General features: G+C 41.0%; 1 protein-coding gene across 1 annotated transcript in view; it reads right to left on the bottom strand.

Moving 5' to 3' along the window:
• FRAS1 (Fraser extracellular matrix complex subunit 1) overlaps window positions 1-15,927 on the bottom strand; it is a 421,740-nt gene that overhangs the window by 18,870 nt on the left and 386,943 nt on the right. Inside the window, exons 61-66 of the mRNA XM_033106538.1 lie at window positions 13,619-13,819; window positions 11,841-12,028; window positions 10,458-10,733; window positions 7,920-8,152; window positions 5,583-5,743; window positions 2,952-3,166 (exon numbers count right to left, since the gene is read on the bottom strand). Of these exons, the coding sequence (XP_032962429.1) occupies window positions 2,952-3,166; window positions 5,583-5,743; window positions 7,920-8,152; window positions 10,458-10,733; window positions 11,841-12,028; window positions 13,619-13,819 (1,274 nt within the window). The remainder of the gene's footprint in view (window positions 1-2,951; window positions 3,167-5,582; window positions 5,744-7,919; window positions 8,153-10,457; window positions 10,734-11,840; window positions 12,029-13,618; window positions 13,820-15,927) is intronic.

The following is a 15,927-nucleotide window of genomic DNA, read 5'->3' as shown; positions in this document are numbered from 1 at the left end:
CAAATGGAGTACACATCGGGAGGTTATTTCTTCCCTGGGATGAAAAGGCATATGATCATTACATTTTGGTTCAATCTCCACTCACTCATCTAGTCACTCACTCATTCATAATGATTAATCAAATGCCCACGATGATGCCAGGTACCAGGCTAGGAGTGGGGTCCTCAGCAGTGGAAAAAGCCAAAATCACTGCCCTTATGGAACCTATAGTTTAGTAAGGAAGACACATACATTTAAAAAATAAAGTCAATAAACGGATGGGAAGTGGCCAGGATGCTTCTTAGGTCGGGTGATCTGGGAAGACTTTTCTGAAGAGGTGACACTTGAATAAAAACTCTTTGAAGAGTGAGAAGGAACTTCGTCTCCACTGATCAATTGCTGGAAGTCTTGGCTGAGATTTCAGTGATTCCTAAAGGATTGACCTGACAGACCTGGGATCGATCTGCCGTTGGTACATTCCGTACTGACTGTACTTTCCAGTGACCTGTAGGAAAGTTTAAGTTAACCCTCGTTGGGAAGATGCGCAAATCTGGATCCTTGGCATGAGTGCATGGCTGACTTGGACCTTTCGGTGAGTACTCACAACTCTTGCTCCAGGAACAGGTCCTGGGGTTTGGGTATCATTTTTAGGGAACTTACCAACAGACAGCCCCGAGCTGCATATGCTTGGATAACTTCCCACCTAATACAATGCTGTGTTGAAATAATTTTGAAAAGGCAGAACATCATACTTCCTAAAGAACACTTCTAAGGAGGTTTCTGTTAGTGCTATTAATTTGGCTCAATAGTTTTTATTTTACTATGCAATGAACAAAAACTGGATGGAAAGATAAAATATGAGCAGAAGCTTTCATAGGGAAGCTAACTGTACATGTGCATGGGTGGATGAGTTGGTTTATTCATTTTTAAATGTGTTTTATATTTTCCTTCATAAATATATATTCCTTATAACAAAAAGCTTAGTTTAAAATGATTTTATTTTTTCATTGGCCAAATACCACAATACTCTATGGAACTTATATTTTTCTTTTGTTTGAAAATACAATGTAAAGTGTTTCCATGGGGAACTGAAGGAAAGAGCCAAATGCTTTATCAATATTTAGTACATCAAAATTTTATTTTTCTAAAGGATTTTTTCATATTCAATATTGTCAGGGATTTAAAATTTGATTCCCACTTTTTCAAAAGACTAATTCCATATTCATTAAAAAAATTTTTTGGTAATGCCTTCTTCTGTTTTCTTTAGAAAATTTTTCAGATTTTATCTGGGTCTCATGCCATGTTCAGTTGCCTTACTATATAGGCTTTTCTAAATGCACTTGTCCTAATCTCACAATTATTGATATTAGAACCTCTATGACTTCTTTAATTGACTGGCAAAATTAATTTTCCCTCCTCTATTTCTGTTTATTCTCCTTTAACCTTCGTTACTTACTAATCCTTAAAAAAGGAAACCAACCCTGACAAATATTTGCTGCATCCCTATTTTGTGCCAGACAATGTGTTAGATGCCTTCCTACATTGAGATTATTAGTGACAATTTCAGATGAGGTTCAGAGAGGTTACAATCTCATCTAAGTCTGCTGACATTCGACAGAGAAAAATATATACTAGACCTTGGTTCTAAGTTCTGGGTTTTTTCTACCATGTATCAGCTATTTCAACTATTTTTAAAGAAACAGAAAACGATGAAGTATTTCTGTATATATATTCTTTTGTGTTGGTTTAAAAGTGGGACATATACTGGGGCTGCCAGAAATATATATACACATGACTTATATTCATCTTTTGTTATCGGTATATATTGAGTATTACAATTTTAATACAATTTTTCCGTTCTTTTTTGGCACCCTCTGTATAATAAGACCATTGTCTTTGAGATTTTTAAGCATATTCCAAATAAAAATATCCAACAATGTAATTGAAGTAAAATCCTGGAGAACAGAGAATACTAACTTTTGAGGAGTCAGAGGAAGAACCAATGAGTTAGTTTTGCATTTTCAAAAGTACACAACTGCAGAGATGGAAAGAAAACGTAAGAGCGCCTTAAAATTCTACTCAGTAGAGGGCAGTAGTGTATACAGAATGAGAGTTAACCAAAAGGAGAGTTCTCACAAAGAACCAAAACAAATTTTAATTGGAGACACTTTCCCTAAATGATTAATCTAAGTCCCTCTACAAGTTCCCTCTTTCAGTGTGGTTGAACCTAATTTGAAATGAAGACCAAATATCTAATTTTTTCCTTGATAACTGCTCATAATTGGGTAGAAACTGCTTTAAAATTATTTTCCCATGAGGGAGCATTAGTCTGGTCCCTTTGATATAACTGCCCTTCTCCTATGAAAATGGGTTCTTGCTATAACACTTTCTTTTGTCATTATGTTTAATGGCTATTTAAAAAGTGTCTATTTTTACAAGTACTATCGGCTTGGAATAAATATGAAATGAATGTGTTTTAAACAATTATTTCTCCACAATGCTTAGGACAACAGTGCCCTTCTTGTCTTCTGAAAGCCAGGGTGCACCACCTGTCATTTTGATTCATTTCTCCAGGTGGGGGAAAGAACATATCTACTTAGTAATAAATCTAACATCAAGTGTAAATTGCTTTGGCTTTTCAAAATGTACCCAGAGGAAAGAACATATATACCCAGAGAGGTAACTACTAGATTTTTATATAAATGCCAAACAGTAATTTTTTCCATATTAATTTGAACATTTTCTACATTAATTTTCCAAATAATTCATTTAGAGGACTTTGAGAGGCTCTCTCTAGCCACGATGCGGCAAAGATTTCACCTGAGGGACTTGTAAAGAAAACTCCCTTAGTTGGTTGGCCCAGTTCTGGAGGCCACTGGATGCAAAATGCTAACTGAAGTGTTTCCGGAATAAATGGGTTTTACATGGCACCCAGGTACGCGCACCCTTCCCATAAGCCCCTGGAAACCCACCTGGAAGTCGGCAGTAACTGACCCCCCACAGACGTCAATTAACTCTGTCATGTCGTAATAGGCATCGAAGGTCCAGACACAGCTCTTCAGGTTCAAGTGTTTGTAGAGCTGGATGGTCTTGGGCTCCCGCACGCTGGGGTCAAACTGGAAGGGGCGGTCATAGCCAGGCCCCAGGGCTGTGCTGTGGTAGACTGAGTCATCCAGGAACCCTGCCTCTGAGGGGGAGGGAGGGACAAGGAACAGTAACTCAGTCTGCAGACGTGCCGCTTGCTGGCTGCCCAGAAGCTGCGTAGGGAGAAGAGACATGTGCTTTTGATATGGAGAGAGCTCTCTCTCCATCTGAGACTATTAATAGAACAAGCCAGGGCTCCTAACACTTGCAGGCAACACTGGGAGAAAGGACCTTGCTAACTGCCCACTGCCCTGGGTTCTTAATGGCTGGGCTCACAGATTCCTCTAAAGGATGCAGGAATCTGGGAGGAAAAGGTGAACAAATGATACCATAAATGAAGATGGCAGAGCTTGGTGGCCCTGTATACCTCAGAAAATGCACTGTCGCACCTGGCAAGTCTGGTTCTATGTTTCACAATCAGTCCTTGAAGAAATGGATTTACTATGTGAATCATTTGTTGATGAGTTCTTATTTTTTTAAGATCTATTTTTTTTTTTAAATAGGTATTATAAAAAGCCAACAAATAAACCTCAGTTTATGCACCCCCCCCCCACGTTTCTGAACACTTGGGGGAAAAAAAAATCTTAATTTGGTGTTAATGAGTAAATAGCTCACTAATGATACTTGACGAAACCTTCCCTGCTACAGGAAAAAATTATTGGAGCAACTGCTGCCAAGCAACTGAACTGTTTTAAATTAAGGAAGACCTTTATGCAGCAGAGAGCTAAATACAGACACAACTTTAGAATATAAGGGTTAAGACTTTTATAGTATTATAAGCAACTCTAGAATTCTGAAAGAGCTGATGCATTTCTTAGACTGTTTGACAGCAGCCCCCAACCCTCTGCGCCACAAGAGCTAGGATCTCAATTAACATGTGTTGAATCTGTGTTTCAGTAGGAAGAGGTACAAACTTTCAGCCTATACACATCGTGTGGGGACAGAGCCAGGAGTGCAGTTTCCAGGCTCTCGGCCTCACGTGGAAAGGTGCTGGCTCAGCTGGTAAATGGCCATCAGCTGTGGCTAGTTGGCCGTCAGCTGTAATCAGTGAGCCATTGGCCACTAATATAACTGCTGTGGCTACGCTAGCAAAAAATGGGGGCTAGCAAGAAGATGGGGGTTCAGCTCGCAAGAGCGGATTGCAGCTAGCAAGTGAGGTTGGTTGGTAGAGAGAGGTGGACGGCAGGTTGCAGATAGTGTGGCTGTTATTTCCTGTGTCTCCAACCCAGCCGCCAGCGAGAGACACTAGTGTTATGACTCCCCTACCTATGGATCCATGGGTGTTCCTTTTTGGCCTCATCGTGTCCTGCGTTCTTATGTGGGGAGTGGGACCAGAGACCCCACGTGACTCCCTGCATGACACATAGTACTATGTTTCTTTCATTAGCTGTATCTGTGGACCGATTAAACTTTCATGTGTAGCTCGGTGATTTATGAATAGTTTACACTCCACTAATTTCTACTATACCTAAAGTAATGCTTAATAAATATGAAAGAGCACGTGAATACTGTTCTATCTTCAAAAACACTGTTAAAGGACTCATGAGTTGTGAAGGGAGGAAGCCCGTCTTTACTGCGCACTTGCTAAGGCAAATGGAAACGGACGGGATTCTTTGTAAAGTAAAACGTCTGCTGTGGTGAACACAGGGAGGTGCCGCCTCAGGTGATAGCTCCTTCAGGTCGGCATCAGCTGCAGAGCTGCTCGGCCTGAGGTCACAGCCTTAGCCCAGCAGCTGGCATCAGTGACTGAGCCAGGTGGGGTAGAAAGGTCTGTCACTTGGGACCAGAAGTAGGACGGAGTCTGACTGATGGGCTCTCTCCAAAGCTCGCTGAAAACTTGGTGGCAGCTCTGTCAGGCTGTGTTGCAGTTTGACTCCTCCCTCTGCCCAATCCTTGCTTGCTCTCCTGCCCTTGCACAGATGTTGATCCCTAATAATCATCTTGTGCCCCCAACTCCATCTCTGCTCCCGCTCCTGGAGAACCAGTCCTATAACATAACAGCTGCACTTTAGCCTTCTAAAGATGCTGCAACAATGGGGTTTTAAGGCACAGATCCAAACCTGCTCACCAGAGGGGAGGAAAAGAACTAAAATGTACCATGGCTGGCGCTTTAAAAATGTCAACGAGCTTAATCCTCATCTTCATTGGTATCAGTTGTTTCCTCAGGTTATCGATAAGGAAAGAGTGGCTGAGAGAGGCCCAGCTATTTTTGTTCAATCATATAGCTAGTGCACTAAGGGTCTGCACCTAAGTCAGTTTGATTCCAAAGTTGCTGTTTTTGTCTTATTCATGTCACGGTCTGAGCTGCCTAAGTCTGGTTGCTTGCTAAGAAGGAAGCCCACTAATCACGCAGATCTTGCGCACTGGAAAACATGAAAAGCAGAGTTCACTCAGTCGTATCCCTAAGGGCCCCTGTGCTGGGCTGGAACGGGAAAGCCAGTGTGGAACTCATCACTCACCTGAGGTGCCTCTCAGATCGCGGGTGGTGACAAGATTGGAGCAGACGTGCTGGTGTCTGTAGATGGACTCAGATAATAGAAAATGCAAGTTGTGCAAAGGCATGGTGGAGATAAGGGGCAGCATTCCATCCTGGTGTGGGATCTGCACTGAAATGTGAATTCTAAGGGAGAAAAGGGCAGAAATAAGGGTTTACGTGCATGCTGTAAACAGTTCATATGGTATATTTCTTTCTCAAAACCCAATTTGTCTTCACCAATAAATTTACCCTTTTTTTCTCCCCTAAAGATTTCCATGTAAGATTTCTCTCTGAACATGAGGGTTTGACAAACAAGCAGGGTTGGTTTTCCTCCCAAGAGGGCCTCCAGACTCAGGACTGATAGCAATCATGAGTCATAGATTTATTTTTCTACACAGAAAAAAATAACATCACAACCACACGTTACTTTAAAGCTCTCTTTTGCTTTAAATCAGGGGTGTCCAAACTTTTTCCAACATTTTTTACCAAGGGCCATATGCGGTAAAATACACGAACAGCCGGGCCACTCACTCGAGGTAAAGTACGTATTGCCTCACCTGGTTTATTTAAGTAAACTAAATATATTTTTGGAATTTGCTGCGGGCCAATAAACAATGGATTGTGGGCCACAGTTGGCCCGCGGGCCGCAGTTTGGACACCCCTGCTTTAAATGGAAGCTTCTGTTCCTTGTGAGCTCAAGCTGAGTGACAGGTGAGGTGCTGCTCTCCTTTGCTGTCACAGTGATGTCTGTGGGGGTTGGGTAGGGTTGACACTTTTTTTTTTTTAAGTATTTGTGCCAAAAAGACATCACTGAGCTTTTAAAGTCTAAGGCCAATATCCCTACCCAGACCAATATCTTAGAAATAGTAATATCCCACTACTCATACTGTCTCTCGCCAATGGAAAGACCCTTCTTCTCTCTGCTCTCCCTTCAAGCTCCTGAAACACTACATATTGGCGCTCACTGGCCTCGGTCTGCAATATGCTCTCCCCTGATGTGCATTCCTCACCACTTAGCTGCCTTTGCACCAGGAAATCTGTAACTTATTTACATTGCTACTACTTCTTGTATGTTTTCAGACTATGTGTATCTTGCCTCCCAATCCAAGGACAAGGACCATTTCCCTCGCGTCTTATGTTTCTCCAGAGTGTGTAGTATACAATTCTAAATAAAATATAAACTTAATAAATATTCGTTAAGACTGCACCACAACAGAACTGTACTTACAGGCTGCATGTTTTTTCATTGCACAAGTTTAAAATTTCAGAATGTTTATTGAGGTGCATTTTGAGTTTTTACAGCTTCTCTGTCCGAACAAAGACCATGTTTATAAGAGGAATTAGAATTTGGGAATATGAACAAGATGGCTCTTGTTCATAGAGCCATGCAAGGAAGGGGTCAGTAGCACCCTGGGCACTTCTGTTACTGCTTTTGAACAAAGATAAATTTTATTTTGTTAGAACAAAGAAAGGATTTGCATATTCTTGGCTCCACATACAAATTTGTTTTTTTTTCCGTGCAAACAAACTGCTTTCTCTGAACTCAGTTGCTCAAAAAGGCAAACATATAAATACTGTGAGGTTTAGTGAATATATATGACACATGTGAGTTCTTTTAATGCTATGTAAAAATGAAAGTACCCACCTTCCACCATCATGGTGGCACAGGAAAAAAATTAAAGCACATCTGCCCAGTGTCTTAGTTTCCTCATTTGTTCACTAGATAATCAGTGAGTTACTTTTAAGGGCCAAGAAGCACTGTCCTAGGCAGAGGGGATGGATGCAAAATACATAATCATGGTCCCTGCCCTCACCATCTACTATGGAGACAGAGAGAATGAATGATGTAGATGCTCTGAAAGGGGCACCTGGGTGTCACAGAACTGGAAGGAGGAGCTTCCAAATTACATTGGAGGAAATGATGGAAAAGTTCCTGGAAGAGATGCCAGGAGCTAGGTGTAGTAGGAGAGTCAGATTTAACTACACTGAGTGGAAGAGGATGGGGGAGAATTGGAGTCAGAAGTAGCAGCATGGCAGAGGCCTGCCACCTATAAGAGTTTGAAGCCCTGGGGAAGTTACATGTGGATCTCTGGGAGGACTGGCAGGTGAAAATGACAAGGTGAGGGAAATGAGCTAGTATAGGCAAGGGGCCAGATCTTAGGGTGCCTTTAAAGAAGTTACACTTTTTCTGAAACATTCATTACCACTATTGTTATTTTGCCAAAGTATCACTCATCGATCTGTCCCACTTAGAAAATGCACAAAGAATAGCATGAGATTCACTCCTCCCTCTCATTGTGGAATGTACCACCTGTCTGACCTGTTTGGATGCTCCTTGTGTTTGACGTCCAGGTATTTCAAGGTAGCAATGAAGGACTGAGCCTGGAAGCCTCTTGCTGTCCCAGCCACCACTGGGGTGTGACAGATAGCACTGTCTGTTCCAATGGTAACAATGTTGCTTCTTAAAGGGGTCCCGACGTGGCCCACCTTGTCCACAGCCTTTGCCACACAACGTACATGGAACCTCCGGCTGAAGTAAATGCTATCCAGGACCTACAGGGAAGAATAAAGCACCTCAGACACGTGTATACTAGTTAAACAGCTCCTTATATTGTATTTTCTGGGTGATATAATCAGTTCCCAATACAAGGTAATTCTGAAGACCACCCATCATCCATCCATCCATCCATCCATCCATCCATCCATCCATCTATTCACTCATGTGCCACATAAATACTGACTTTCTACCAGAAACCAGGCACTACGGACAGAGCCGTGAGCACTTCTAGTCTAAGTCAGTAAGTCAGACAATGAGTAAGTAGACAGATGTGGAGCAAGAGCCCAGAGATGACTGAGTACCAGGGACAATGCTATTCTCCTTATATATTAGGTTCAGCATAAGGACCACTCAACTGGTTTTCAGCCCTTCCAGCAAGAGTCACTGGTCTCCAAGTCATTTTTGTTGAGGGCATCGTGTCAGGATACAGAGGAGAAGTGCTTCCTTCCCGGGAAGCATCCTCGTTTTTCTTTCCTGCCTAGTGCTTTCCCTCCTCGAGCCCTGACTACACACCTCGCCAGGGTTACAATAACATGCAGGCTTGAAGTTGAGAACTTAGCTTCTGATACTTACTGGCCTTTGAAGACCTTTCTACAGACGCTTTTACACTCCCAGATATACAGAAACCATAGAGCGCTTAACTCAGTCTATGCAGAGGCAACGTCGCTCACCAGAACCCTTTAGGTTATGTGTGCATACATACAGGGAAGCACATAACAGGAGTAATTAAGTCGTACTTCTGTGTGTCATAGACCTCCCACAAAGCAAACATACAAACTTATATATTCTACCCATGAAAACAATTTTCACTGAAGTCCATTAAAGATTAAAGAAGATTTTTCCATTAAAATTCTTTCATTAGCTGCCAACGCTTTATTTATTTATTTGCACATGGAATTAGTTCAAAAGGAACGTGAGGCATCCTCCCAAAATGCATAAAATGCAATGATGTTAAGTAAATAATTGAAGAAACAAAGATAGAGCACAGGAAACTGGGGTAAAAGTATCAGTCGCCAATTCATTGCAAGAAGGAAAACTGAAATATAATGTAACCTCATAAACTTGGTACCTGTTAAAAATGTCTACTTGGCTCAAATCAGACCAAAGTTCCTTCATGATTTTGTTGAATAGAAAATTAGATACTTGTGAAATAATAAGCTGTTAAGTCTTGGCATTTACGTTGTTTTAATAATATAGAAGATAATTTAAATGAGGTAGGTTATGTGGCAAAAGAATGGATTTTCCGGCCTTTCTGAATAAGTTGTGCCAAAGACAATGGGCATGAACAACCCCACTTGATCCGAAGCCTCCCATCTATGTCTAATAACTTTCATCCACCATTAGCCCATTCAAATGATGTACTTATTAAACTGAGAGCAAACTGTAGGATGAACAGGAAAAATCAAGAGAAATTTCAGTCCGAAAGAAATCTCTAATTTCCAAAATTATTAAGTGCACTAATTTCAGTCAAAACTCATCGAGTGTTACTCTGGGCAAGATACTGGGCTGAGCCTGAATCTCCACTGCTTTCAGCTCTTTCTGAAGAGAATGAACTGCACTGGTGTCATGAGTGGTCTCTGTAGTGCATGGTTTCCAGAGGCTGGGAAAGCCACCCCTGTCCCCTGCTCTCTGCTGGTGGCAGAGGTGTGGGTCTGTTCTCTAACTCTCTGATGACAACTGTACTGTGAACTTCCTTTCATGTGCTCCCACAGGGCTTTCTAAAATGCTGATTGCTCAATAAGAATTTTGTCCTTTCATTTAATCACTAGCCCTACTATGTGCCATCAATGTGCTAGCCGCTTTGGGATATACAAATGTGGCAGAACCCCTGCTCCATGTCCTTAAGAAGTTTATATCCTACTACTTATTGAATGATTGAAGAGATGTGAAAAAAAAACAGTGATCATTAGTTGTACCTACCTGGAATCTTTGACTTACTCTACCATTTATAGGTCACTTTTATATCTGATTTGTCCGTGACCTTGTTAGGTGGCTAAGTAGAAGAGGTATGATTTTGCAGATCAGGAAACTGAGACTCAGAGAGGTTAAGTAACTTCTTAACATCACATAGGTAAAAACAGGCAGAATCCATATTTGTAAACAGGTTGTCTAAGTTCTCTTTCTACTACACCTTATTACCTTCCTTATATATAAGGACAAAAAGACTGTGTGTACCTGTTCATTTGTTTATTTTATTCCAAATGCCATGTATGGAACTTAAGGAAATTGATAAGAGTCAGAGAAATAAAGAGAAATACCAGTTTTCTCCCCATGTAGCCAGTCCCAGACCCCTAGACCTACCATGTGGTTGACACTGGTGAAAGGTGTATTGTCGGTGACAGTCTCAAAGGGAGACCGGGCCCCGTTGCCATCAGTGGGGGCAGCCACTTCCCAGCTGAACTGCACAGATGTCTGGTTGATGCCAGCCTCACTGCAGCGCTCCTTCATGACGGCATACTTGGGGAAATGAGGGTTACAGGGAGTGACACAGACCAGCGGGTAGCCTGGGGAGGGGGACTTCTTGACACCGTCCTTGTTAACCTCTTCTACATGGTCATAGTCGGCCAGTGTGACAACCTGCAAAGGAGCGACAAAGCTTCAGCCCGGGTTGCGTCTGGGAAAGGTCAGAACTAACGCTCCACAAGATCACTTAACTTCCAGGGATTCTTGGAAATGCAACAGAAGTTTATAAGACTTTGCTGGGCATCCCTAAAAGGTACTGCAGACCTTTAGCAGTAGAGAAGATCCTTCTACTGCCTGAACTACAAGTCTTATTGTCGTATTAATCTTATTCCTAAATCAGAGCTCTATCACTCATGTGAAAAAAAAAGCTTTCATTTTCCTGCACACTCTAATCAAAGCTCTATCATGAATGATGGTTACTAGTTTAAATTGTTAACAGTACACAATTTGGCAAAATAAAAGTAAATAAAGATAGTGTACTTCTTTCATGGTCAAGTAAGAGCCACATTTTGAAATGATCCTTCTCCTATATAAGACTAGTCAGGGGAGGTTAGAAGACTTATTCTGACCGCTTCATTGTTATGGGTTAAAATCCCCTTGGCAATCTCCAGGCATTTTCCTCCTAACTGTAAAGTCAGTGTGTTCATTCTATCCATCCCCAAATCGGTAATCACGATACTATGTTTCTACACACACTTAATTCTATGTGTGTGGCCTGTATGTAGGATAACGTATATGGGGTAGTAGTACTTTTTTTACTCTTCCAGGTCCCACCAAAGCAATGAGAAGATCAATTGTATTGTACTTCCTGTCTGTATCAGACGAAGGTATCAACATGGTTTGATCCTACTCTTATGTCAGAACAGGGTTTCTCATCCTTGGCACTCTTGACATTTGTGCCAAATAATTCTTTGTCATTGGGGCTGTCCTGTGCATTGTAGGATGTTTAGCAACATCCCTGGCTTCTACCCACCAGATGCTAATAGTATGTAGTGTTACAGTTGTAACAACCAAAAATGTCAACAGAGATTGCCAAATGTCCCATGGCGGTGGTGGCTGAAGCTCAGGGGTCTAGGGGGAGGGGACAAGATTGGTCCCAGCTGAGAGCCACTGTGGTAGAAGAATGAAGAAGTATAGCACCAGAAGTCCTACTTCTCTCAAATTCTCATCTAATAGTCACTAAGACATAAAATCAGCAATCCTTCGGGTCAAGCAACTCACGATGGGTGGTGCTGGCAATATGAGACTCCCTGCTGCCTCCTGGTCTAGAATCGTCACCGTGGCAGTGGTCACATCACCAAGAACTGCTTCCACTGGGTCATCTGGGCCAAGGACCAGGGAGAAAGATTCATGCCATTCCCGATCTTCATTGGACAGGATTTCGACTTTAAAAAAGATATGATCCACACCTTTGCCAAAGACAGAACAAAAAGAAAACAAAGGTTCTTGTTAGGTGACCTCCCCAAGACAGTACAGGTTGGCACTCCCTAGACTTCGTGTTAAATATGTCCTCTCCTTTAGAGGTTTTCTATAAATGCAGGGGCTGCCGATCACTTTAGCCCCATCTCAAGTGCGGAATCTGTCTTATAGACCGAATTCCACCTGTGGCAGAAGCTCAGTATTGTAGATTTACTATTCAACACCATATGAGGATTAATGGTCCCTGCCTGACACTAGCTGGCAGTAGTAAAAATCTATGATCCAAAATACACTCCATCCTGGTTATGAGTTTTTGTTTTGGTTAATTTTTCTTTCCCCTTTACACTTACGCATGAGCTCCTATGTGGCTGTGAGCGACTGCACACACAGACGTCTTTCAAAGCTGTCTCCTGAGAAGAAATAGCTCAAAGGCTACCTACCAGGCCAATCTCACAAAGACAATACTGTGAAAGTTTGGCAGTCTTAAAGAGGGAGGGCTAGAACTTTAAAAAAAAAAAAACCTTCCTTTTCTGTGAGATGATTCCCTGCAGGTGCAAACATCCCTGGTCCTCTCCCTCCTCTCCTACAGACATCTGGGCTGGCTTACTTCTAAGACCTCTCTTTCCTCCAGACCCTTATGCAGGAAAGGAGAAAGTAAAGACACTCAGAAGAGAGGTCCTTGTGCAGATGTGGAGGAAGGCCAAACAGTGAGCAGACACACATAGGCTGGAGCTGAAAGCCCTTTAAAGCTCAAGGCGGGTGAGAGAGACATACAAAATTCCCCAAAGTCACTTCTGAGGGAGTCCTTTTCTCCCTCCACCTGCCAAGACATCTCTGAATAGGCTTTCTAACACTGTTGTCCACTTTTGGCTGCATCATAAATGATGCCATCATCTACATTAACCGTTACATCTTTCACTTTTCCAGAAGGTTCTGTGAAAAAACCTAGCATACAATTCAACCCCTTCCCTGTCTCAATCCTCCGATCAAATTAATACATCACGTAGTTAAGCAGCTAGTTGTGACCTCAGTCCCATCTTTCGCTCTCTCCTGACTTGTCTCCATTGCTCTTTCTAGGATAATCCTTTTCTGGAAATGCCATAATAGGGTATCGCATTTTCTAGTAGATGTTAAACCACTTGAGCACAGCCATTGTGCCTTCTGGATTTTAGTAATTCCAGCCTAAAGGGCCCAGCACAGTAGTTTGTACAATGTTTCTTGAATAATGGCCATCACGTATATTTTTTTAAAATCAAGTGCTCCAATCACTCAACCAAAACATAGGCTTAACACTACCACCCCCACCACCCCGACCACCCCCACCCCCACCCCCACATCTTTTTAAATAAACCAAGGGTGTTCTGAAGTAAGGGACCTATTTTTTTTTCTTTTGCCATTGCATTTTTATTAATTAAAGATTTTAAAGATTCCTGTGATCTCAAATGGGTGCTTAATAAATACTTCATGCTATTGGAACTACTGTTCTCTTTCATTTTTTTTCTGCTCGTTCCTTTATTCAAATATAAGATATTTGGCTCGCTAGTAAGTAAAATCTGCAGGTGGGATTAGCATTCAATTACCGGGATTGAACTTTAAGACTCGGCTCTTTGGGTAATAATCCACACCAGACTGGGCAGACCCGTCCCGTGTGCTACAGCGGATCTTCGACGTCCTGTTCTGATCCCCTCTGCGGATCACCTTGATGCTCAGAATGGCCGTAGCATCTGGCCCCGAGGGTTCTCGGACTTGGTATGCTGCTTCTTCAAACTCAATGGTGGGGGCTGAGGAAACACGGTTAGGGAAACAAGAACAAGTTAGAAAAGCAGGAAGGATGGCGACTCCCAGGAAAATACCTTCTAATGACAACAAGGAGTTGTTCTCGGTTAACAGTACAGGCAAAATGGCTTGCAGTCATAAAAATCAATCAGTATTTACCCCTGAGCAATGCTTGGGAAAAAGGAATTTTATTTGTGATTTTGTAGAAGTTTTTTTTCTCACATGTTTCTTATTCAAAACAATATAGTGGGAAAACATTTTTAAGGACTTTGGAACTCATAATGTCCAAGTTTCCATCTAGGCATTACAACTCACAGAATGTTTTAAAATTTGCACAGTTAATCATGGGACTGAGACATAGTAGGCAACTGATAAGTATCTATCAACTGATTTCATGAATCAACTTCTTTTCATTTATCATGTGTGAATTTCTAAGGTTTATAATCAATTGCATTTATATATGACTTAAATTTACCAAATCCATCTTTCATTTCTGGTCCTTTGGATCCTCCCTCTCAGTGCTCTCACCTCCCCACTGCTGGCTTTCCCTAACTTCTTTCAGGTTATTTAGTGAAGAATGGGTAGTTTTAGTGACTACCTACAGCGATAATTCAGGAACACAAGACTTCCTAACACAATCTGGTTTAAGGTACTATTGTCATTGGTAGGGTATGATTAATAACATGACGATGATTCTTATTAAGAAATTCAAATCATGCCTTCTTTTCTATTATATTCCCATGAGGAAGGGCAAGGTGGTAGTGGTCGAGAGAATAAGATAAAAAAAACAATGTGAGCAATTATAAATTTTATACCATTTTTTAAATTAAAGTTTATTGGGGTGACAATTATTAGCAAAGTTACATAGGTTTCAGGTGTACAGTTCTATGATACATCATCTATACATCACATTGTGTGTTCACCACTTAGAGTCAGTTCTCTTTCCATCACCATATATTTGATTATGCCATTTTTAATATATTATAGAATTTTTCAGAATTTTCTAGAGTCTCTATGTTCATTCCCCTCTTTCCTTCTCAGAAAGCAATTCTTTCTAATTATAGAAGATAAGCCTCATTTGCAACTTCATACTTTTTAAAAAGAATGTTCTTTGAAACTTAGGAGTGTCACTGTTAACAGTGTGAATTTGTTACCACTCTGAGCTTCAACCATTGGGTTTTCTGTGTGACTGGCAGAGGTTCACTACAGGACTTGAACCTGAGTTTCCTTGGGAAAAGGAGTAATTTAATTTTAAGGCTGGCTTTTGTTATCAATGTTCAAATTCATCCATGATTTTACACTGGAAACCCTAAGAGTCTTATTGACTGTCAAGTGGACTCTAGAATCTGACAAAATAAAGTTCACATCCAATTTCACTGCTTACCTCTCTGTAACTAAGAGCATATATTATATAACTCTGCTGATTTCTTCACCTATAATATAGGGGTAATAACAACTACCTCAAGGGATTACTGCTAGGATTAAATGAATATGATAATATGCTTAACATGATTCTTGGCATACAATAAATATTCAGTAAAAATAGTTATTATTATTTGTAATATTATTATTCATTCACTTATTAAAATACCTATTTTAATGAAACAATTACGTCCCAATTTGGAACAGATTTTGTTTCCCCAGCCACCTGGGCCTCTCTTTACTAACACCTGACTAAAGAATTTAAGTTTTTTTTTTTTTTTTTCCCATAGGCTAGTAGGCCAAGTCAATGAAAGAAAACAGGAATTAGACTTTCCCTGGAAGGTGGCAGTGTTTAAATCAGTTCATTGGATTCAATTGATTCTGATCGTATTTCCAATTCTGCTCCTGAACTACAGTGACTTAAATAGTTTCTATTCTCTATCTTCGCATCTCTGTCCCAGCTTTTAACCATACTCATTCTTTATCTCTTGGCAGTATGGTAGGGAGTAATGAAGTTAAAAAACCTATAAACTTATTGGAGCTCTATATGAGGGTGATCATTTGCTGCCAACATTTTATATAAATACTCCAAGATTGTTATCAGTAGGTACTTTTGTAGCACTTTCATTTTGCAAAACACATATAATTACATTATTAGTAAATGTAATGTGCATTAAATGTACATTAGAGT

Source organism: Rhinolophus ferrumequinum, chromosome 5 (assembly GCF_004115265.2).
Source record: "Rhinolophus ferrumequinum isolate MPI-CBG mRhiFer1 chromosome 5, mRhiFer1_v1.p, whole genome shotgun sequence".
Taxonomy (NCBI): domain Eukaryota; kingdom Metazoa; phylum Chordata; class Mammalia; order Chiroptera; family Rhinolophidae; genus Rhinolophus; species Rhinolophus ferrumequinum.
Note: the sequence above shows the minus strand (reverse complement) of the source record. Positions and strands in the feature narration are given on the sequence as shown.